The 24,304-nt window shown below is 38.7% G+C and overlaps 1 protein-coding gene across 1 annotated transcript in view; it reads left to right on the plus strand.

Annotated features, from left to right (window-relative positions):
* Positions 1 to 24,304, plus strand: part of CATSPERE (catsper channel auxiliary subunit epsilon) — a 461,049-nt gene that overhangs the window by 354,988 nt on the left and 81,757 nt on the right. Inside the window, exons 14-15 of the mRNA XM_007949156.1 lie at positions 1,784 to 1,817; positions 1,886 to 1,965. Coding sequence (XP_007947347.1) covers positions 1,784 to 1,817; positions 1,886 to 1,965 — 114 coding nt within the window. The remainder of the gene's footprint in view (positions 1 to 1,783; positions 1,818 to 1,885; positions 1,966 to 24,304) is intronic.

Genomic DNA, 24,304 nt, shown 5'->3' on the forward strand with positions numbered 1-24,304 from the left:
TCCCTTTCCAAGTAGTTGGCAGGGATAGCCAGGCACCATCTAGTTTTTATGGTCTCAGGGTCATGCAGACTGAGGTTCCCATGGTCCACTAGTCTCTTGGACAAATTGTTACTATGCATTTTTTATTTTCTTCATTCTTCTTTGCTCCAGACAAAGAGAGACCAATAATTGCATCTTAGATGGCCACCTTCAAGCTTTAAGACCTCAGTCATTATTCACCAGAGTAAGATGTAGAACAATGTTTTTGTGTAGTACATTATGCCAATTGTGCTTGATGTCCCCCAAGACCATGGTCTCAAGCCCATGGACCTAGTGCCTCATCCCTCAGGGTGTTTGGCTATGGCTGAGAAGTTATAATAACTTGACCCTGTTAGCCCTATTATATATAGGATATTCTTATAGCACAGACAAATACTTATGTAGAAATATTATCTGCCAAACTTATATATGGTCGTGAGTATATTCTTTTGTCTAGACATACCTGATCAGTTAACCTGTCTACCTACATATCCACCTGTAGATTAATGTTTGTTATTACTGATAATGCAATACTGTGTGTGAAAAAGAGTTTATCTTTTTGTCTGTGCCTCTAGTGCACCTCTTTGTGTCTTCCTTTTCTTTAGTGTTATTGTGTTGGTCACTCACTTTGGTATATTGCCTTTCCCTTCACCCAAATCAATACTTGTCACTTACCTATCTAGCAATTTTCCCTCTCTTGCCCTCTCATACCTGGTAGCCAACAAAGAAAGTTTCCTTCGATATGTAAACTTGAACTTGATTTTTTACAATAGTGGACTAATACAATATTTCTCCTTCTGTGATTGACTTATTTCACTCAGCATAATATCCTCCAAGATCGTCCATATTATGAAGTGTTTTGCAGATTCTACATTATTCTTTAAGGTTGCATGGTATTCCACTGTGTGTATGTACCATAATTTATCCATTTCTCTGTTGATGGGCACTTAGGTTGTTTCCATCTCTTTGCTTTTGTGAATACTGTTATGATGAATATGCCTGTGCATATATCTATTCATGTCTTGGCTCTCAATTCTTTAGGATATATACCTAGTAATGGGATTGCTGGATCAAATGGTATTTCTATTTCCAACTTTTTAAGGAATCACCAAACAGTTTTCCACAGTGGTTGTATCATTTTATAGTACCACCACAATGTATAAGAGTGGCAACCCCTCTATATTCTTGCCAGCATTTGTTATTTTCTGTCTTGTTTAACTTGGCTATTATTGCTGGGGTGAGATGACATCTCATTGCTGTTTTGATTTGCACCTAGGAGAGAGTGATTTTGAGTTCATTAGGAGAAGGGCTCAATTATGCAAGAAATCTAAATTCAGGATGTAGCTGAAGTTTTAAACCACACATCTGTTATTACTGATTCTAAACTAGTTTATTCTTTGATTAATATTTTTAAAACAATTTCATTGGAATAACACAATGAACATGGGCTTTATAATCATGCCTCCTTCTTAGTAAAGCAAGTTTTGTAGCCTTGAGAAAGTTTTATACAACTTTTGACAGTGGTGCCATCTGTACAAGTGGAGGATAACAATTCACATCTTGTTCATTGCTGTAAAAATATGTTATTGTATGTGGAAAGTGTCTGAAACATATATATGGAAAGTACTTAGTATTTTGTAATTATAGTTATCCATTTGATTTTTGTGGCACTTTCTTACCTAGGAAAATCTATCTAAATAAAATACTGGTTTTTAGTTTTGAGTTTGAAAATAGGAAAGTAAATAATGTAAATTTTTTTTTACAGGTCATATCTGAGGCATCAACCATCTCAAAACTTGGTAAGAAAATTATAATGTGGTCAATGGGCCAAATATATAAAATAATGAAAACATTTTTCCTTTTCTAGAAAGTAAAGTATGATTGGGAATCATATGGCTGCCCAGTGAGACTTGCTTTCAAAAGACATTTTCAGCCTGTACTTCAACTGTAAGTATATCTTCTCCAAAATTTTTCACTTATTTTCAAAGTTTCAAAATAAAAGTATGAAAACAAGCTTAAATAATAATTTATTTAATAACAAATGTTTTTGGGCAGCCGATATATGAGAGACTTTGTTTTCAGTTCTAGTTACATGAAGTTGTATAACCCGTGGACACTGCATGTTCAAGAAGGTTGCAATTTAGTAGCTGAGACATATGTGAGACCCTTTTCAGTCATGCAGGCAGTATCTTAACCCTTGCTTTATCATCTCTAAATCTCTCCCCAAGCTTCTATCAGCATCCTTCTTGTTTGACAGGTACGACCTTCCCCAGATGACATATGACTCTCTTTTCATGGGCCAGTAGTAACTGAGAGTTTGCAAGGAAAGAAAATAGATTCTTGATATGGAACAATTCATTGCAGAGATCTCAAAATTATCCCTAACTTAATTCTTATGAATAATATTTCATAATAAAAATATGAATAAAGTGCTATGAGGAAGGCTTTCTCCTCAGTCACTTTATTGGCACTGCTAGCCATGTGGACCAATCAATGACTTCCATATTCTAGAACCAACGACCAATTATTAGTCCTCATCTCACTTTCTCATTGCCATGGAATCCATATGGACTCATAGCAACCCTATAGGACAGAGTAGAACAATCTCATAGGGTTTCCAAGGCTATAATCTTTATGGAAGTGAACTACCACATCTGTCTCCCAAGGAGCAGCAGGTGACTTCAAACTGCCAACATTCTGGTTAGCAACTGAGCGCTTAATTACTGTGCCATCTCCTTAATGGAAAACTAATTTACAATAAAAAGAAGAAACTATTGATAGACATAACTATATGGATTAATCTCAACAACTTTCTTTTAAGAAAAGAAGCCAGATGAAAAAGAGTACATACAGTATGTTTCCCTTTGAATGAAGTTCAAAAGAGCAAAACTAATTGATGGTGATAAGGATCAAAACAAAGTTGCTTCAGACTTCTGGTAAGATGGCAGAATAGGCAGGCAAGCTACAAAGACCCTCTTCAACAAAGAAATGAGAAACCAATTGACAGAGATACAGAAGATAATCCTGGAGCCCAGAACTTGGAAAGGAAGTATACAGAAGGGAATTAGGCACCAAATAGCAGAAAAAACTGCATGAAAACAGTGAATATGGAGAGGGACAGAGCTGTGGAGTGTCAGCTACTCTGACAGGACCAACAGCCTGAATATTTCCAAGTGGTGTTGGGACCTGAGAATTGACTGAGAAATCAGCCCTAGTCACTAAGGGCTGCAGGGACAACTGGGCTGGTGGCCGATGACTAGCAAGGGAAACAGCAAGGAAGGAGACAACCTGAGCTGTGGACTTTCAGCTGTCTGGAGGGTGCAGCCATTTTGATTGATTACAAGTGGTGGTCATTTTGGATATTTAAAGTGACAGAGGGCACAGCCATTTTGAATGTTTATAAGTGGTGGCCATTTTGGATATGTAAATTGACAGCATTCTAGTTCAGATTCCAGGGACCTATGAATAGACTCCATTTGCCAAGGACAACAGGGATATATGGGAGGATGATAACAGGAAAAGAGACAGGTGGTGAGTGTGTAAGTGCTGCCAACTAGCAAATAGAGGAGCATAGTACCCTGCTTACTTAGATAACACAAAGAAAAAAAAATCTTGGGCAATAACTTCAATATACAATCACCAATTAAATATAAACACAAAAACATCACAATGTCTTGGAAACAAGAGAGCAATATAGTGCACACAAAGAAGCAAGATAAAGCAGGAGAAACATGGGATGAGGATACAGACCCAGAACACATCCCTGAGAAAGAAGCAGCATTGGAACACCCTGATAAGGAATTCAAAGGAATTATATTTAGGTACCTTCAACGGATTGAGAGACAGATCAAGGAAAACACTGATAAAACTGAGGAAAACACAGAGAAAATCTTAGAACAATTTCAAAAAAAATACAAGAACAAAATGACAAAATAAGTGAAAAATTAGAAATGATTCAAAATCTACAAATAGAAATGCAGGATTTTAATACTGAATTTTCAGAAATAGATAACACATTGAACAGGCAAAGGAATAGAATTGAACCAATGGAAGACAGAACTAATGAGATTGAAGAAAAATACCTCAATACTTCTTTGGAAAGGAGCCAATAAAAAAAAAAAAAAAAAAATCAAAACAAAATGAAGAAAGCCTAAGGTTCATGTGGGATACCATCAAAAGGAATAATGTGCATGCAATCAGAATTCCAGAACAGGAAGAGACAAATAAAACCACAGAGAAAACTGTCAAAGGTTTGTTGGAAGAGAATTTCCCTGGTATGATGAAAGACGAGAGTATATTCATTCAAGAAATCCAATGAACCCCAAACAGGATAGACTCCAAAAGAAAATCACCAAGACATATCATCATCAAACTCACCAACACCAAAGACAAAGAAAGAATCCTGAAAGCAGCATGGGAAAAACGAAGTTACCTACAAGTGGCAACCAATAAGACTAAGCCTGGATTTCTTGGCAGAAACCATACACGCAAGATGGCAATAGGATGGTATATATAAAACCTTGAAAGGAAAAAAATTCCAATCATGAATTATATGCCTAGCAAAATTGTCCCTCAAATGTGATGGTGAAATTAGGACATTTACAGTTAAGCAGAAATTAAGAGAATTTAATTTAACTAGACCAACCTTACAGGAGATGCTAAAGGGAGTCCTTCAGACAGAGAACCCACAACAGCAAACAACAACTGACCATCAACACACATGATGACATAACCCAGAAACCAATCCAGTTATGGAATTATATAAAGTAAATAAGCCTACAAGATTGTAAACAGGGTACCAGAGACATCAACTGACAAATGAGGACAACTGCAAAGAAAAAGAGGGAAAAAAATGTGTAGTTATAGAACTTCTAAGTGGCAGAGAAGTCAAGAAAACTGCAAGATAGAATGGATTGTTCTAAACTTGGGAAGAAAATTATAAATCACAGGGTAACCTCAAAGAAAAATGATAAAACTTCACATCAAAATGAAAAGAGGATCAGCACAAATATTTAGCAAATACTAAAACAATAGCAACAAAGGAAGTGATAACACTATTTATAAACAAAATGAGCTCAGCACAGAAAATTATATTGAATAAAGAAATCAACAACACTACAAAAAAGCACATAACAAAATGACAGCAACCAATTCATACTTGTCGATAATTACACTGAATGTCAATGGATTTAAATGCACCATTCAAGAAACAAAGAGTTGCAGAATGGATAAGATCAATATGCTGTCTACAAGAGATACACCTTAAAGACAAAGAAAAAAATAGACTAAAAATCAAAGTTGGGAAAACCTATATCAAGCAAATGGCAATCAAAAAAGAGCAACAGTGGCAATATTAATTTCTGATAAAATTGACTTTAAGACAAAAACCCACCATAAGACACAAGGAAGGACATTATATAATAATTAAAGAATCAATTGAACAAGAGGACATAACCATAAAAAATACCTATGGACAAAATGAAAGGGCCACAAAATATGTAAACCAGACTTTAACAGAACTGAAAAGACAAATAGATGACTCCACAGTCATAGTACACAAACCAAAACACAATCACTGCCATGGAGTCGGATCTGACTCATAGCAACCCCTCCTTGGGTTTCTGAGGCGGTATCACTTAGGAAGTAGGTTGCCCAGCCTTCCTCCCAAGGAGTGGCTGGTGGTTTGAACCACCAGCCTTCCAGTTAGCAGTCAAATGCCTTAAGCACTATGCCGCCAGAGCCCCCAGTCATAGTTGTTGTTATGTGCCGTCAAGTCGAACTCAACTCACAGCGACCCCTCCTTAGGTTTCTGAGGAAGTATCACTATGGAAGTACATTGCCCAGCCTTGCTTCCAAGGATTGGCTGGTGGGTTTGGACTGCCAGCCTTCTGGTTAGCAGTCAAGTGCCTTGGGCACTACGCTAATACACTACTTTCAGCACAGATAGAACAACTAGAAAGAAACTCAACAAAGATGTTGTTGTTGCTGTTATGTGCCGTTGAGTCAAGCCTGACTCATAGCGACCCCTCCTTGGGTTTCTGAGGCAGTATCACTATGGAAGTAGATTGCCAACCTTCCTTCTGAGGAGTGGCTGGTGGGTTTGAATCACCAGCCTTCTGGTTAATAGTCACATGCCTTAAGCACTATGCTACCAGAGCTCCCGACAAAGACATAGAACAACTAAATTATACAATCCACCAACTTGACCTCACAGACATCTATAGAGCACTTCACCCAACAACAGCACAATATACATTCTTTTTCAGGGCACATGGGACATTTTCCAGAATAGATCATATGTTAGGCCATAAAACAAGCCTCGATAAATTTAAAAACACTGATATACTACAAAACATCATCTCAGATCACAATGCTGTAACTTTAGAAATCAACAATAGGAAGATGAATGGAAAAAGAGCAAACATGTCCAAAGTGAATAACACTCTCCTTGAAAGTGACTGGATAATAGAAGAAATAAAAAATGAAATTAAAAAATTCCTTGAATCAAATGAGAATGAAAACACAACATATAAAAATCTTTTGGTTACAGAAAAGCAGTGATCAGAAGCCAATTTATAGCAATAAATGCATACATCAAAAAATAGGAAAGAGCCAAAATCAACCCCTTAACCCAACATCTCCAACAATGACAAAAGAGCAGTAAAAAAAGCCTACAGTCACCAGAAAAAAAGAAGTAATAAAGATTCGAGCAGAAATAAATGAAACAGAAAATAGAATGACAATAGAAAAAATCAATAAGACTAGAAGTTGGTTCTTTGAAAAGATTAATAAAATTGACAAAGCACTGGCAAATTGAACAAAGGAAAAGAGAGAAAGAATACAAATAACACAAATAAGAAATGAATTGGGCAACACCACAACAGAACCAACAGAAATTTAAAAGGGTAATATCAGGATACTATGAGGAAGTATATTCCAACAAATTTGAAAATCTAGGAGAAATGGAAAAATTTCTGGAAACATACAACTTACCTAAATTAACAGAGCCTGAGGTGGTAATTTTAAACAGACCCATGAAAAGAAGAAACTGGGCAGATCATTAAAAAATTAAAAAAAAAAAAAAAAAAAACCCTGGCCCAGATGGTTTCACTGGCGAATTCTACTGAACATTCAAAGAGCTGACACCAATCCTATTCAAACTATTCCAGAATATAGAAAAGGATAAAATCCTCCCAAATTCATTTTATGAAGCCAGCATAACCTTGATACCAAAACCAGGCAAAGACATCACTAAAAAAGGAACACTACAGACCAATATCCCTCATGAATGTAATGCAAAAAATCTTCAACAAAATCCTAGCCAATGGACTCCAACAACATATCAAAAATATAATTCATAATGACCAAGTGGCGTTCATATCAAGTATGCAAAGATGGTTCAACATTAGAAAAACAATCAGTGTCATCCATCACACAAATAAAACAAAGGAAGGGAACCACATGATCATATCAATTGATGCAGAAAAGGCATTTGATAAAATCCAACAACAATTTCTGATTAAAACTCTCAGCAAAATAGGAATAGAAGGGATTTTCTTCAACATAATAAGGGGCATATATGCAAAACCAACAGCCAACATTATTTGCAATGGAGAGAGACTGAAATCATTCTGCTTACAAACAGGAACCAGACAAGGATGCCCTCTATCATCACTTCTATTCAACATTGTATTGAAAGCCCTACCTGGGCAATAATGCAGGAAAGGGAAATCAAAGGCATCCAAATTGGTAAGGAAGAAGTAAAACTGTCCCTGTGTGCTCATGATATGATCCTATACATAGGAAACCCAAGAGACTCAGTCAAAAATCTACGGAAACTAATTGACAGATTTAGCATAGTGGCAGGATATAAGATCAACATACAAAAATCATTTGGATTCCTCTACATCAGCAAAGAGATTGCTGGAAAGGAAATCAATACCATTTATAATAACTACCAAAAAAATAAAATACTTGTGAATAAATCTCACTAAATGCAACAACAAACACAATGCACTGCCGTGGAATCAGATCCAACTCATAGTGACCCTTCCTTCAGTTTCTGAGGCAGTATCACTATGGAAGTAGATTCCTTCCAAAGCATGGCTGGTGGGTTTGAACCACCAGCCTTCTGGTTAGCAGTCAAATCCCTTAGGCACTACACCACCAGAGCTCCCTAGGGACACAAAAGACCTGTACAAAGAAAACTACAAATCACTACTTCAAGAAACCATAAGAGATCTACATAAATAGAAGAACATACCATGCTCGTGGATAGGAAGATGGAACATTGTGAAAATGTCAATATTACCCAAAGCAATCTATACATTCATTGCAATCCCAATCCAGATTCCTTCACCATTCTTTAAGGATATGGAAAAAACTATCACTAATTTTATATGGAAAGGAAAGAGACAAGTAAAACACTATTAAGAAATGCTCTGGCTACCTAGTGCCGCTCTGAAAGAAATATACCACAAATGGGATGGCCTTAACAAACAGGAGTTTATTCTTACAATTTGGAGACTTTAGGTCCAAGTTCAAAGCGCCAGGTTCTAGGGGCTGGGTGAAAGCCCCTCAACCTTGGGTCCAGCTCTGCCTCCTGCTCCCGGCTCACTGGAGCTAGGGGCATTTCTTAACTCAGACAGCTGCTGGCTGCTGAGGCCGAGAAGTCCCATGGTTGACAGGTAAAAAGGCACAGTCCAAATGTTACCAAACCACACAGCAGGCCATTAATTCAAGTCCATTGTAAGTCCCAAGGTCGGCAGAGCATAGCAGGCTGCTGAGCAACAACATGGCTACATGCAGGGTCCAAGCATGCCATAGGCTAGAGACCATTCCCAAGGCTTCTCCTTATATACAGGAAGCAGACCACATCCCAAAAGCAGCTACTCAGCTGCTTGTGGTAGATACCACCATGGAACTGATTGCTAGTCTCATCATGGGAATAACTACCACCAGCTGCCCAGCCATTCAACCAGGCCCAGCCAAGTTGACACACAAACTGAACTACCACAATTCCATCCCTTGTCAACTTGGCATCTGTACAGATCTCCTCCACTGGATGGCACCAGTCCCCTAGTTCCAAGTGGCAACCTCAACCCCTTGGCCTGGTGGCCCCCTTCCTCTCCCTCTTGGGCATGGCAGCCCTACCCCCTCACTCTTGGGCAGAGGCTATGGCTCCATCCCACTGGCTCACATGAACGAGCAACCCCATACTCCAGAACCAAGTTGGTGAAGGCCTGGCTCTTTGCAACCTAGGGGACTGTGATTGTTTCACCCCCAAAGGCCATGGTCCAACCCTTTCAGGCTGAGGCAGCTCTGCTTTCATTTCCTTGGTCTCCACTTCTGCTGATTAATGCCCAAGGCAACCTACTCCACAGGAAATCTTTCTGCCCAAAAGCACTCAGCTTTCTTACTCCGTGGGCCAGCCAACTTGCTACTCCATTTCATGCCGGTCTCTTCACCAATTAATGCCCAAAGGCAACCCACTCCACCAGTAAGCTGCCTAACCAAAAGCATCAAGCTTTCTCCTCCATGGGCTAGTAAGGCTGTTGCTGTCTCATGCCAGTTCTCTCGGCTCTGCTCCTGCTGTCTCTCATGCCAGTCTCTGGGCTCTACTCCTGCCATCTCTCATGCTGGTCTGTTGTTCTGCTCCTGCTGTCTGTCATACTATATGCCAGGGTCTCTCTGCCAGGGTCTCAGGTCAAGGATGCACTCCACTCCTATTTCCACATTTTAGGCATCTGTCAGAGCAGCACCCTACTCTCTCAGTACTATATTCTGTTCTGATTACCTAGTGCCACTCTGACAAGAAATATACCACAAATGGGATGGCCTTAAAAAACAGGAGTTTATTCTTACAATTTGGAGGCTTTAAGTCCAAGTTCCAAGTGCCAGGTTCTAGGAGCTGGGTGAAAGCCCCTCAACCTTGGGGTCCAGCTCTGCCTCCTGCTCCCGGCCCACTGGAGCTAGAGGCATTTCTTCAGACAGCTGCTGGCTGCTGAGGCTGAGAAGCCCCAAGCTTGACAAGTAAAAAGGCACAGTCCAGATGTTACCAAACCACATGGCAGGCTATTAGTTCAAGTCCATTGTAAGTCCCAAGGTCGGCAGAGCATAGCAGGCTGCTGAGCAACAACACGGCTACATGCAGGGTCCAAGCGTGCCATAGGCTAGAGACCATTCCCAAGCTTCTCCTTATATACAGGAAGCAGACCACATTCCAAAGGTAGCTAATCAGCTGTTTGTGGTAGATCCCACCAAGGATTTGATTCCCAGTCTTATCATGAGGAATAACTATCACCAGCTCCCCAGCCACTCAACCAGGCCCGGCCAAGTTGACACACAAACATAACTACCACAAGGAAGAAGAAAAAAGTAGGAAGTCTCACACTTCCAGATCTCAAAATTCACTATACAGCCAGGGTAGTCAAAACAATGACAGACACATAGACCAGTGGAACAGAATTGAGGACCGAGAAATAGATCCATTGACCTATGGTCAGCTGATTTTCAAGAAAGGGCTGAAAGCCATTAAATGGCAAGAGATGATCTCTTTAACAAATGATGCTGGCAAAACTGGATATCCATTTGGAGAAAAATGAAACAAAATCTGTACCTCACACCATACACAAAAACTAACTCCAGATGGATCAAAGACTAAACTGTGAAACCTAAAACTATAAAGTTCCTCAAGGACAAAATAGGGCCAAATTTAGGGGCCCTAATTTATGGCATAAATAGACTATCAAGCGTAACCCAAAACACACAAACAGCTGAAGTTATATGGATGAATGGGACCTTCTAAAAATTAAATTTTTATGTGCTTCCAAAGACTTCTCCATAAGAGTCAAAAGAGAACCTATAGATTGGGGGAAAAAATATTTGACAACAACATATCTGTCAAGGGACTTATCTCTAAAATTTATAGAAAACTCCAACACCTCAACAACAAAAAGATTTACAATCCAATTCAAAAATGGGCAGAAGACATGAACAGACATTTCACCAAAGAGGATATTCAGGTGGCCAGCAAATATATGAAGAAATACTCACATTCATTAGCTATTAAACCAAAAATCAAACCAAACTCACTGCCATCATATCAATTTGACTCATAGCGACCCCTCCTAGGGTTTCTGAGGTGGTATCACTACAGAAGTAGATTGCCAAACCTTCCTTCTGAGGAGTGGCTGGTGGGTTTGAACCACCAGCCTTCTGGTTAGCAGTCAAATGCCTTAGAGAGATGCAAATCAAAATAATGAGATATCATCTCACCCAAGCACTAATGGCAAAGTTCAAAAAGACAGAAAATAACAAATGCTGGCAAGGATGGAAGAGACTGGGATTCTCATACACTGCTGGTGGGACTGTCAAATGATACAGTCACTGTGGAAAACAGTATGGTGATTCCTTAAAAGCTGGCATTAGAAATACCATTTGACCCAGCAATCCCATTACTAGGTATATATCCTAAAGAAGTAAGAACCAGGACAAGAACAGATATATGCATACTCATGCTCATCACAGCACTATTTACATTAGCAAAAAGATGGGAACAACCTATGTGCCCATCAACAAGAGAATGGATAACCAAGTATGGTACATACACATAATGGAATACTATGCAACACTAAAGAATAATGTGGAATCTGCAAAACACCGCATAACATGGATGAACTTGGAGGATATTATGCTGAGCGAAATAAATTAATCACAGAAGGACAAATATAGTATTAGTTCATTATTGTAAAAAGTCAAGTAAAGGTTTATATATGGAAGTAAAATTTCTTTGTTGGTTACCAGGGGTAGGAGGGGAGGGGAAGGAACTCTGCAAAAAAAAGAAATGCATTAACCCATGTCACTTTAGTTTTGTGTATTTCGCTGTACATAAGATTGGTCCAATCTTCTTTAGGATTTTCATCAAGAAAAGGTGTTGGATTTAATCAAATATTTTTCTGCATCCACAGAGAGGATCATGGGGTTCTTTTCCTTTGTTCTATTGACATAGTGTATTATGTTAATTGATTTTCTAAGGAACTATCCCTAATTCCCAGAATAAATCCCACTTGGTCATGACTCTATTAATATGCTATTGGATTCTGTTCACTTGTATTTCTTTGAGGAATTTTACATCTATATTAATAAGAGATACTGCCCTATAGTTTTCTTTTCTTATGGTGTTTTTAATTGGTTTGGGTATTAGGATTATGTTTACTTCATAAAATGAATTAGGGAGTATTCCTTCCTTCTCTATCTTTTGGAAGAGTTCAAACAGTATCGGTATCAATCTTCTCTAAATATTTGGTATAGTTCCCCAGTGAAGTCATCTGGTCCAGATTTCTTTTTTTTTTTTTTTTTTGGTTGTAAGTTTTAGATCACTGATTTGATTTCCTCACTTGTTATGGGTCTGTTGTGACTTTCTATTTCCTCTTGAGTCAGTTTGTGTAGGTTGTGTGTTTAGAAGAGTTTGTCCATTTCATCTAGGTTATCCGGTTCATTGTCATACAGTTGTTCATAATATTCTGTCATAATTCTCTGTATTTCTATTGAATCAGTTGTAATGTCTCCTCTTTCATTTTTTATTTTGGTTATTTTCATCTTTTCTTTTCTTTATCAATCTAACTAAAGGTCTGTCAATTTTATTGATCTTTTCAGAGAACAACTTTTGGTTTTATTGTTTCTTGCTGTTTTTCTTTTTTATTATTATTTTATTTACTTCTTCTCTGATCGTCGTTATTTTCTTTCTTCTGGTAGGTTTATGTTTAGTTTGTTCTTCTCTTTCCAGTTCCTGGAGTTGTCAAGTTAGGCTGTTGAGAACTTTCTTCTTTTTCTATGTAGGCTTTATTGCTGTAAATTTCTCATGGGTACTGCTTTCATTGCATCCCAGTTTTGGTATGTTGTGCTTTCATTTTCGTTTGATTCTAAGAAGTTGTAGTTTCTCTTTTGTTTTCTTCCTTGACCCTTTGGTAGTTTAATAGTGTATTGCTTAATTTCCATACATTTGTACATTTTAAGGTTTTTTCTGTTCTTGATTTTCAGCTTCACTCTCTTCTGGTCAGAGAAAATACTTTGTATAATTTTAGTCTTTTAAAATGTATCAAGACTTCCTTTGTTGCCTAAAATGTGTTCTATCTTAAGAATAATCCATGTGCACTGGAGTAGAATGTACATTGTGCTGGCTTTGGGTGAATTGTTCCATATATGTATGTTAAGCCTCATTGGTTTATAATGTCATTCAAGTCCTCTGTTTCCTTGTTGATTTTCTTTTTATGTGTTCTTTCCAGTGTTGAAAGTGGTGTACTGAAATCTCCAATTATTATTTTAGTACTATCTATTTCTCCCTCCAGTTCTTTCAGTGTTTGTTTTATATATTTAGGTACCCCAATGTTGAGTGCATATATATTTATATTGTTAAATCTTCCTGATAAATGATACATTTACCACTATATAACATCCATCTTCATCTCTTTTGACAGATTTTGTCTTAAAGTTTACTTTGGCTAATACTATGATTGCCATCCAAGCTCTCTTTTTGTTATTATTTGTATGGACTATTTTTCTCAGTCCTTTCCATTTTAACCTATATGCATCCTTAGGTTTAAGGTGTGTCTCCTGTAATCAGCATATAATTGGAAAAATTTAATTTTTTTAATCCATTCTACCACTCTCTGCCTTTTGATTAGAACATTTAGTCCACTTTCATTCACTGTAATTAATGATAAGAAGTGACTTTCTTCTACCATTTTGTCATTTATTGTCGTATGTCTTAAGCCTTCTTTGTCTTTGTCCTTTACTACTGCTTGTTTTTGTGTTTTGTTGGTTTATTGTAGTAAGCCTTTGTGGTTTCCTTCACTTTCCTTTTGTGTGTTATTTTTATAGATTTTCTTAGTGGTTACCATGAATATTTCACTTAAGAGCTTGTATTTATAACATTCTAGGGTAAGTTTGTACTAACTTAACTTCAGTAACATACCAGAAATTCTGTATCTACACCATTTCCCTTCCACTCCCTTTTGTTGTTGTTACCACTAATTATGCCTTTATATTTCATGTGCCCTATAACATAATTTTATCCTAGCTTTTATATTTGTTCTTTAAAAACATGAAGGACAAAACATTTAGAATTATCAGGCATGAATACTTTATTACTAGCCCATAAACTTGTCCATGCTTTTCCCTTTATTAGGGATCTTTCTTTTTATGTATAGGTTTGAATTACTCTCAAATGTCTTTTCCCTTCCAACTGAAGGACTCTCAATATTTTTTGTAGGACCAAACTGGTGGGTATGAAAACTCTTAGCTTCTGTTTGTCTGGAAATGTTTTAAATTCACTCTCATTCTTAAAGGATATTTTTGTTATATATAATGTTCTTGACTGACTTTTTTTTAATTTCAGCACTTTAAATATATCATTTATTCCCTCTGGCCTCCAATATTTCTGAGGAAAAATGGCACTTACAATCTTACTGGAGATCCTTTATATATGACTATTTTCTTCCCTCTAATTGCTTTCAGGATTCTCTCTTTATCTTTACTTTTTGAGAGCCTAACTATGATGTGTCTTGATATAGATCTCTTTGGGTTTTCATTGTGTTTGGGCTTCCTTGAGCTTTTTGAACTTGTAGATTCATGTACTTTGTTAGCTTAGGGGAGTTTCCTATCATTATTTCTTCAAATATTTTTTCTGTTCCTTTCTCTCTCTCATCCTTTCCTGGAATTACCGTGACATATATATTAGTTCTCTTTTTGCTCCTTAATTCCATTAACTGCTCAGCCTTCTTGAGCCTCTGTTCTTGTTGCATTTCAGCATCTGTAATTTTAACTATTTTATCCTCTAATTTGCTCTTTCTTTCTTCTGCCTGATTAAATCTGTTGGTAAGTCCGGCTATTGCATTCTTCATTTCAGTTATTGTCCCCTTCACTTGTGATAACTCTTTTTTCAGATAGTCATTTTGTTTTTGCATTGTTTTCCCTGTTTCTGTTAGCTCTTTGCCTATGCTTTCCCTTCCTTCTTTAATTATGTTTAATGTTGTTGTATTATATTCTTTCTTTTCTTTTCTTTTCTTTCATTATTTGATCATCCTTAGATGGGCTTTCACTCTCTTTGTCATGTTCATTTGGACAGGCCGTTGTTTCTTTGTTTTTTGGGGTGTCTTGTGATTTTTTTTTTGGGGGGGGGATTGTAATTTTCCAGGTGTTAACTTTCTGTTTTCCCCAGTATTTGGTGTTTTTTCCCTGCATTACTTTCTACAAGAAACTCTTAGGTGGGCAGAGCCTTCGACCGTTACTTACCATTTCCTCTCCCTCTCTGTGATAGCTCCTTTTCACTCCCTGATTTAATTGGGATTTGAAAGTTCCAGGTCTTGTTTATTAACTTTCATTCTCTCACAAACACACCAGAGTACACTCAGTGGTTAGTCAGTCCACCAGTGGAAACTGCCACTCAGGCAAGATTGTTGTTATGTGCCGTCGAGTCGGTCCCAACTTACAGCAACCCCTCCTTGGGTTGCCGAGGCAGTATCACTATGGAAGTAGATTGCCCAACCTTTCTTCCAAGGAGTGGCTGGTGGGTTTGAACCACTAGCCTTCTGGTTAGCAGTCAAGTGCCTTAGCCACTATCCTACCAGATATCACGTACTAATCAATCTGTCCACTAGAGGGCACAGTTCCCTCTCTCTGGAAACTCTTTTCCCTTTGGTGCTTCTGCAATCATGTTTTTAGTCAGAAAACCCATACCTAGTAAGCCCCCTTCCAGACTGGGTGTTGCCCTCTGCTTTTGCCCAAGGTTTCCTTTCCTTCCCTGGTCTGTTAGGGCTGTTTATATCTGAGCAGTCATTCAGGGGAAGCACAGATAGACTTTCCTCCATTTCAGGACGAGGAGTGGTTGGTACTACCCACAGGGATCTCCAAGAGATCTGCTTTGCTGCTTTCAGAGCCCCAGTGGCTCTGTGGGGGTTGGGAAAGCAGTGTGACCCACCTCCCGATTCCACCACATAGAAAAACCTTCTGTAAGAGCTCATATCACTCCAGTAGCCAACAGTCACCATTTAGGGGATGGGTAGTCACACTCCAAATAGACCCCTAGGGAGGTCTACCTTGTTGCTATCAGAGCCAACCCCTCCAGTATGTTGGCTGTGGGTGTAGTCTGCACTTAAGATGTCTGCTTCCTAGCACACAGCAGCCTCAGTCAGCAGTCCACAGGCAGACCCAAACTGCTCCCCAAGGAGATCTGTTCCATTGATTTCAGAGGCCTAAGCTATGGAGTACACAGGGAGGAAGGTAGAGTGTGGACTAGAGAGCAGACTTCACTGTGAGAGACTTCTACAGCAATTTGCACTAGCCTGGCAACCTATAATTACTAGGTGGGGAAGGAAGTGTCACACTCTGGTTAGATCTTCATGGAGGTCTGTCTCTTTGCTATCACAGTCCCCACAGTAGATTGTTGGCTGTGAGTCCAGCCTCCACTCAAGACTCCCACTTCCTAACACAAAGCGGCCTCAGTCAGAAGTCCTCAGTGCTAACTGGAAGTAGGGGCAGACTAATCCTAATTGACCCCTAGGGAGATTTGTCTTGTTGGTTTCAGAGGCCAGAGTTATGGGGTACACAGGGAGGCAGGTAGAATGCTGACTCTGGGAGCATACTCCACTCCTTTCTGTAGCAATTTACAGCAGATTTGCAGGTGACAGTGTCTCACTGGGGGAGGGGCTATCATGCTCCAAATGGATCTCCAGGGAAATCTGCCTTATTGCTCTGAGAGTTCTTCCTGCAGTATGTTGGCTGTGGATGTATCCTCCCTCTAAAGATGCCTCCTTCTTAGCATGCAGCAGCCTCAGTCAGCAGTTCTCAGCAGTGACTAAAAGGCAGGGGAGCATACAGACTAGAACTGACTCCCTGGGAGGTCTGTCCTGTTGGTTTCAGAGGCCTGAGCTATGGGGTGTGCATGGAGGTAGGTAGAGTGTTGACTATGAGAGCAGACTCCACTGCATGAGCTTTCAGTAGCAATCAATTCACAGTTTTGAAGGTGACAGCGTCTGGGTCAGGGAGATGCTGGCACACTCCAAATGGACCCCTTCCCCCCCTGAGGAGATCAGCATTGTTGATTTTAGGGCAGAAGGTTGAGGTCCTGTCTCTTTGTACAGGCAGGGCCCATGGTGGTTAGGAAATCAGGCTCTTTTCCTGGGACTATAACTCTAGCTCACAGCAGCCAGCAGCCCACATGGTTGGAGGAGGGGCAAGGACATGGGAGAGCAATATTCTTAATATATGTGACTCATTGTTGATTCTTGTCTGTCTATAGTTCCTCTGCTCCCTGATTTGGAGTCCCTCAAATCTGAACACCATTTCCTTGTTGTATTTCTTGTACTTGTAGGGGAGCGTTGGGACATAGTTTATTTATGCCTCCACCTTCCCAGAATTCTCCATCACTGGATTTTGATACTAAATTAAAAATATATGTATATCCTAGTGGATTAAAGACCAAGCTATGAAAAGAAAATCTTGAAAACTTTTGGAATAAAATACAGGCAAATGCCTTTATGATACTTGGTTAGGAAGAAGTTTTTAACCAAGTCACAAAAAGCACAAACTGTATCAGAAAATATGAATATTTTAATACGCTGAAATGTTAAAATTCTGTAGTTAAAGATACCATAAAGAAAGTTAAAAGATAAGTGACTGAAATGCAAATAGTAACAAAGAACTACTATACAGAACAGACACAATGAACACCAAAATGTTAATAAGAAAAAAGTCTAACAAACCCGTAGAAAAATGGGCAATATATACTGTCCCAGGTTTGGTGATTCAGGAGGACTCAGAGTACTCAGCATACATCTGTACTAAGAGCTATGATTTATTACAGTAAAAAGATACAAAGCATATCAGCAAAGGTAAAAGGCACTTGGGGCAAAATCTGGAGGAAACTAAGCACAAGCTTCAAAAGTCTTCTAGTAGAGTCAAAGAGAATGCACTCAATTCCTCCAATAATGAACTATGAAACACATGTGAAATGTTGTCTTACAGGAAAGCTCACAAAAGATTCAGCACCCAGGGTTTTTCTTGGGATCTAGTCATGTAAACATCCTTTGCCTGTTGTTGTTAGGTGCTGTCAAGACAACTCCAACTCACCTATGTACAACAGAATGAAACACTGCCCAGTCCTGCTCCATCCTCACAATCCTTGCTATGCTTGAGTCCATCATTGCAGCCACTGTGTCAGTCCATCTCATTGAGGGTCTTCCTCTTTTTCTCTGACCCTCTGCTTTACCAAGCATGATATCCTTCTCCAGGGAATGGTCCCTTCTTATAACATTCCAAAGTAGGTGAGAGCAAGACTGGCCATTCTTGTTTCTAAAGAGCATTTCAGCTGCACTTCTGCCAAGACAGGTTGGTTCATTCTTCCAGCAGTCCATGGTATCTTCAATATTCTTTGCAAACACCATAATTCAAAAGCATCAATTCTTCTTCAGTCTTCCTTATTCATTGTCCAGCTTTCACATGCACATGAGGCTATTAAAAATACCATGGCTTGGGTTAGGCGCACCTTAGTCTTCAAAGTGACATCTTTGCTTCTTAATGCTTTAAAGAGATCTTTTGCAGCAGATTTACTCAATGCAATACAACATCTGATTCTTTTTTTTTTTTTTAATTGTGCTTTAGGTGCAAATTTACAGAGCAGAGTTTGTTTTACATTCAACATTTCGTGTACATTTGGTTTCACTCCCCAATTACCATACCCAACCCTAACCCACTCTCCACCCCTCCCTTTCCAGTAACCCTGCTGCCCGCCCCCCCCCCATGCACCTCATGGTTATGCACTTCTATGTGGCCTGCATTTCCTCCATGTGAATATTGCCCCTCTGGTGCCCGTGGTTGATTGCTCCAAGGGATGTATCTCCATAGAGTATGTGGGTGCATCACCCTGGGTTGAGTGGTCTGTGTGAACATCTTGTTTACTATTGGGATGAGAGCCAGGCCCTGGGAGTGAGCTTTATTCCAGTCCCAAAGTGCATCCCAGGACCATAGTATTGGGGGTCCCACCAGACTCCATCTGACCAGTAATTCTGGTCATTAATATGTTTTTGGATTTTGTTCCATGTTTTTCTCCCACTCTATCCAGGATCTCCAGATTTGATCCTTTCCAAAGTGGTTGGCATTGGTAGCCGGACACAATCTAGTTCTTCTCGTCTCAAGGTCCATCATGTCTTAAGACTGATTGCTTCCAAATACCTTTGGTTTTTTGCACTCTTCTTCACTTCTGATAACAGGAGACCATTAGCTGCATCTTAGATGGCAGCTTGAAAGCTTTTAAGACCCCAGTTGCTACTCACCAATGAAGGTTTTGGAACAAGATTTTTATGTATTTTGCTGTGCCAATTGAGTCTGGTGTCCCCCAGTACTATGGTCCTGAGTCGGTAGAGCCATTGTATCTCTCACACAGTGTCTGTCTTTGAGGGATTGCTCTATGTCTATCTTCTGTTCTTTCTGTAAGGATTGTGGTATTTTTTATCACTGGTGTCTGTGCAAGATTAACCTCAGCTAAATCTATCCTTGGTCTAGAGTATAATCCTGTTCACTGACCCCCATCTGATCTTCTCAGATGTTTATGTGTTTATCTGTGGCCTGGTATTTAGTGTTAATGGTAATGCAGTACTGTATATATACTGGTATTAGCCTCTATCGTCTATATCTTATGTGCACAATTCAGTGTCCTCCCTTTCTCCAATGTTACCATGGTGGTCACAGACTCTTTCGATCCCATTCCTCCCCTTGTCCACCTCAGCATGTGGCCCCCAACTAGCCCCAAATTATTCCCTCCCCACCCTGGTAACCTGCAAAGTAAGTTCACCTCCTTAAGAAACCCATTCCGTATCTTTTTACAGTAATGGGCTCATACAATATTTGTCCTTCTGTGACTGACCTATTTCACTTAGCATAATGTTCTCCAGGCTCATCCACATTGTGAGATGATTCGCATATCCTTCACTGTTCTTTAATGTAGCATAATGTTCCATTGTGTGAATGTACCATAATTTGGTTATCCATTCATCTGTTGATGGGCATTTAGGTTGTTTCCATCTCTTTGCTATAGTGAATTGTGCTGCGATGAACACAGGTGTGCATATGTCTGTTCATGTCCTGGCTCTCACTTCTTTAGGATATATTCCTAATAATGGAATTTCCGGGTCAAGTGGTTCTATTTTCAGTTTTTTAAGGAAATGCCATACCATTTGCCACAATGATTGTACCATTTTACAATCCCACCAGCAATGTATAAAAGTTCCAATCTCTCCTCAATCTCACCAACATTTATTATTTTCTGTCCTTTTGAACTTTGCTATTATAGCTGGAGTGAGATGATATCTTGTTGTTGTTTTGATTTGCATCTCTCTAATGACTAAAGATCATGAGCAACACCTCATGTGTTTGTTGGCCGCCAGCATATCATCCTAAAGATGATATGAAGTGTCTGTTCATGTCTCTTGCCTATTTTTCAATTAGATTGCTTGTCTTTTTGGTGTTGAAGTTTTCTATAGATTTTGGAGGTAAGTCCTTTGTCAGATATATCATAACCAAAACCAGATTACTCATAGGCAAATATTTTCTCCCCGTCTGTAGGTTCTCTTTTTACCCTTTTGATGAAGTCTTTCGATGCATGTAAGAATTTAATTTTTAAAAGGTCCCAGTCATCTAGCTTCTCTTCTACCTCCTGTGCATTCTGGGTTATGTTTGATAGTCTACTTATGCCATAAATTAGGGCTCCTAGATTTTCCCCTATTTTATCTTTGATGAATTTTATAGTTTTGGGTTTTACATTTAAGTCTTTGATCCAACTTGAGTTTGTTTTAGTGTATGGGGTGAAATATGGGTCTTGTTTCATTTCTCTGCAAGTGGATATCCAGTTTTTCCAGCATCATTTGTTAAAGAGGCTATCTCTTCCCCATTTAATGGGTTTTGGACCTTTGTCAAAGATCAGCTGGCCATAGATGGATGAGTCTATTTCTGAGTTTCGACTCTGTTCCATTGGTCTATCTGTCTATCATTGTACCAATACCACACTGTTTTGACTACTGTGGCTATAGAGTAGGTTTTAAGATTTGGGAGTGTGAGACCTCGCACTTCTTCTTCTTCAGTAGGTCTGCTTATCCGAGGTCTCTTTCCTTTCCATATGAAGGTAGTAATTGGTTTTTTCATGTCCTTAAAAAATCTTGTTGGTATCTGGACTGGGATTGCTTTGAATGTGTAGGATGCTTCAGGTAATATTGACATTTTCACAATATTCAGTCTACATATCCATGAACAAAGCAGGTTCTTCCATTTATGTAGATCCCTTGTTGTCTCCTGTAGTTGTGTTTTATAGTTTTCTTTGTATAGGTCTTTTGTGTCTCTGGTAAGATTTATTCCTAGATATTTAATCTTTTTAGTAGCTATTATAAATGGTATTGTTTCCCTTATTTCCTTTTCAGAGGTCTCTGTGGGTGTAGAGGAATCCACTGATTTTTGTATGTTGACCTTATATCCTGCCACTTTACTGAACCTCTCTATTTGTTCCAGTAGTTTTTTGCTGAGTCTCTTGGATTTTCTATGTATAGGATCATATCATCTGCAAATAGAGATAGCTTTACTTCCTCTTTGCCAATTTGGATGCCTTTTATTTCACTTTCTTGCCTTGTTGCCCTGGCTAGGACTTCCGACACAATGTTAAATAGAAGTGATGATAGAGGGCATCCCTCTCTAGTTCCCACTCATAAGGGGAATGCTTTGAGTCTTCCTCCATTAATAATAATGTTGGCCATTGGCTTTGCTTATATGCCCTTTATTATGTTGAGGAATTTCCCTCCTATCCCTATTTTGCTGAGAGTTCTGAACAGGAATGGGTGTTGTATTTTATCAAATGCCTCTTCTGTGTCAATTGATATAATCATATGGTTCTTTTGTTTATGTGGTGGATTACATTGATTGTTTTTCTGATGTTGAACCAACATTACATACCAGGTGTGAATCCCACTTGCTCAGGATTTATTCATTTTTTGATTTGTTGTTGGATTCTTTTGGCTAGGATTTTGTTGAAGATTTTTGCGTTTATGTTCATGAGGGAGAGCGGTCTGTAGTTTTCCTTTACAGTGGTGTCTTTCCCTGGTTTTGGTATTAGTGTTATGCTTGCTCCATGAAATGAGTTTGGGAGAATTCTATCATTTTCTATGTTCTGGAATAGCTTGAGTAGTATAGGTGTCAACTCTTCCCTGAACATTTGGTAAAATTCTCCAGTGAAGCCATTAGGGCCAGGGCTTTTTCTTGTGGGGAGTTGTTGTCTGACCTGTTCAATTTCTTCCTTGTTATGGGTCTGTTCAAGTATTCTGTGTCTGAGTGGGATAGTTTAGGTAGGTCTTGTGATTCCAGAAACTTGTCCATCACCTCTAGGTTCTCAAATCTGTTGGAGTACAGTTTTTCATAATATTCTATTAGTATCATTTTTATTTCAGTTGGTTCTGTTGTGATGACACCCTTTTCGTTTACTATTCTAGTAATTTGCATCTTCTCTTATTTTCTTTTGTTAGATTTGCCAATGGTTTGTCAATTTTGTTAATCTTTTGAAGAACCAGCTTCTTCTTTTGTTGATTTTCTGTACTGTACTCTATTTTCTCAACTATTTTCTGTTTCATTTATTTCTGTTCTGATCTTTATTATTTCCTTACTTCTAGATACTGTAGGATTCTTATGTTGTTCTTTTTCTAATTGTTGGAGTTGTTGAGTTAGAGTGTTGATTTTGTTTCTTTCCTCTTTTTTGATGTATGCATTTATTGCTATAAACTGACCACTAAGTATTACTTTCGCTGTGTCCCATAGGTTTTGATAAGATATATCTTCATCCTCTTTTGTTTCTAGGAATTTTTTTATGTCACTTGTCATTTCTTCAATTACCCAGTAGTTTTGTTTTGTTTTGTTTGCAGTGCTCATTCCCCTCCCCCTCTCACCCCGGCATCAACAAAGAAAGTTTTCCTCCATATATAAACCTTTTCTTGACCCTCCACAACAACAAACTAATACTATATTTGTCCTTCTGTGATTGACTTATTTCACTCAGCGTAATGTCCTCCAAGTTCATCCATATTGTGAGGTGTTTTGCAGACTCTACATTATTCTTTTCATTGTGTGTATGTACTCTTCCGCTGATAGGCACATCAGTTGTTTCCATCTTTTTGCTGTTGTAAGTAGTGCTGCAATGAACATGAGTGTGCATTTATCTGTTCCTGTCCTGACTCTCACCTCTCTAGGATATATACCTAGTAATGTGATAGCTGGGTCAAATGCTATCTCCAATTCCAGATTTCTAAGGAATAACCATACTGCTTTCCACAGTGGTTGTATCACTTCACAATCCCACCAGCAGTGTATGAGAGTCCCAATCTCTCCACATCCCACTAGCATTTGTTATTTTCTGTCTTGTTGAATCTTGCCATCACTGCTGGGGTGAGATGGTATCTCATTGTTGTTTTGATTTGCATCTCTCTGACGGCTAATGATCGTGAGCATGTCTTCATGTACTAGCTGGCCACTTGAATATCATCAGGGTCTATTCAGATGAAATGCGTATTCATGTCTTCTGCCCATTTTTCAATTGGATTGTTAATTCCTTTGCTGTTCAGGCATTGGAATTTTCTGTAAATCTTAGAGACAAGTCCCTTGCCAGACATGTAATTATTGGCAAATATGAATTTGCTGCTGTCATTTTTGTTATGTGCTTTTTCATGGTGTCAATTTCTTTGTTCCATATAATTTTCTGTGCTGAGCTTGTTTTGTTTATGAATCATGTTATCACTTCCTTGGTTGCTATTGCTTTAGTATTTGCTCAATATTTGTGCTGATCCTCTTTTTTATTTTGATATGAAGGTTTATCATTTTTCTTTGTGGTTCCCTGTGATTTATAGTTTTCTTCCCAAGTTTAGAACAGTCTGTTTTATCTTGTAGTTGTCTTGACTTCCCTGCCATCTAGAAGTTCTGTAATGACACAGTTTTTTCCCTTTTTGGCTTATAGTTGTCCTTATTTGTCAATTGATGTCTCTAGTCCTCTGTTTACAATCTTGTAGTCTTATTTACTTTGTACACTTCCATAGCTGGCTTGGTTTCTAGGTTATGTCATCATGTGTGCTAATGGTCAGTTGTTGTTGGCTGTTGTTGCTTCTCTGTCCCTTTAGCATCTCTTGTAAGGTTGGTCTGTTTTTAACAAATTCCCTTAATTTCTGCTTATCTGGAAATGTCCTAATTTCACCATCATATTTGAGGG

This window comes from Orycteropus afer, unplaced genomic scaffold, assembly GCF_000298275.1.
Source record: "Orycteropus afer afer isolate SDZICR_OR568_19922 unplaced genomic scaffold, OryAfe1.0 scaffold00239, whole genome shotgun sequence".
Taxonomy (NCBI): domain Eukaryota; kingdom Metazoa; phylum Chordata; class Mammalia; order Tubulidentata; family Orycteropodidae; genus Orycteropus; species Orycteropus afer.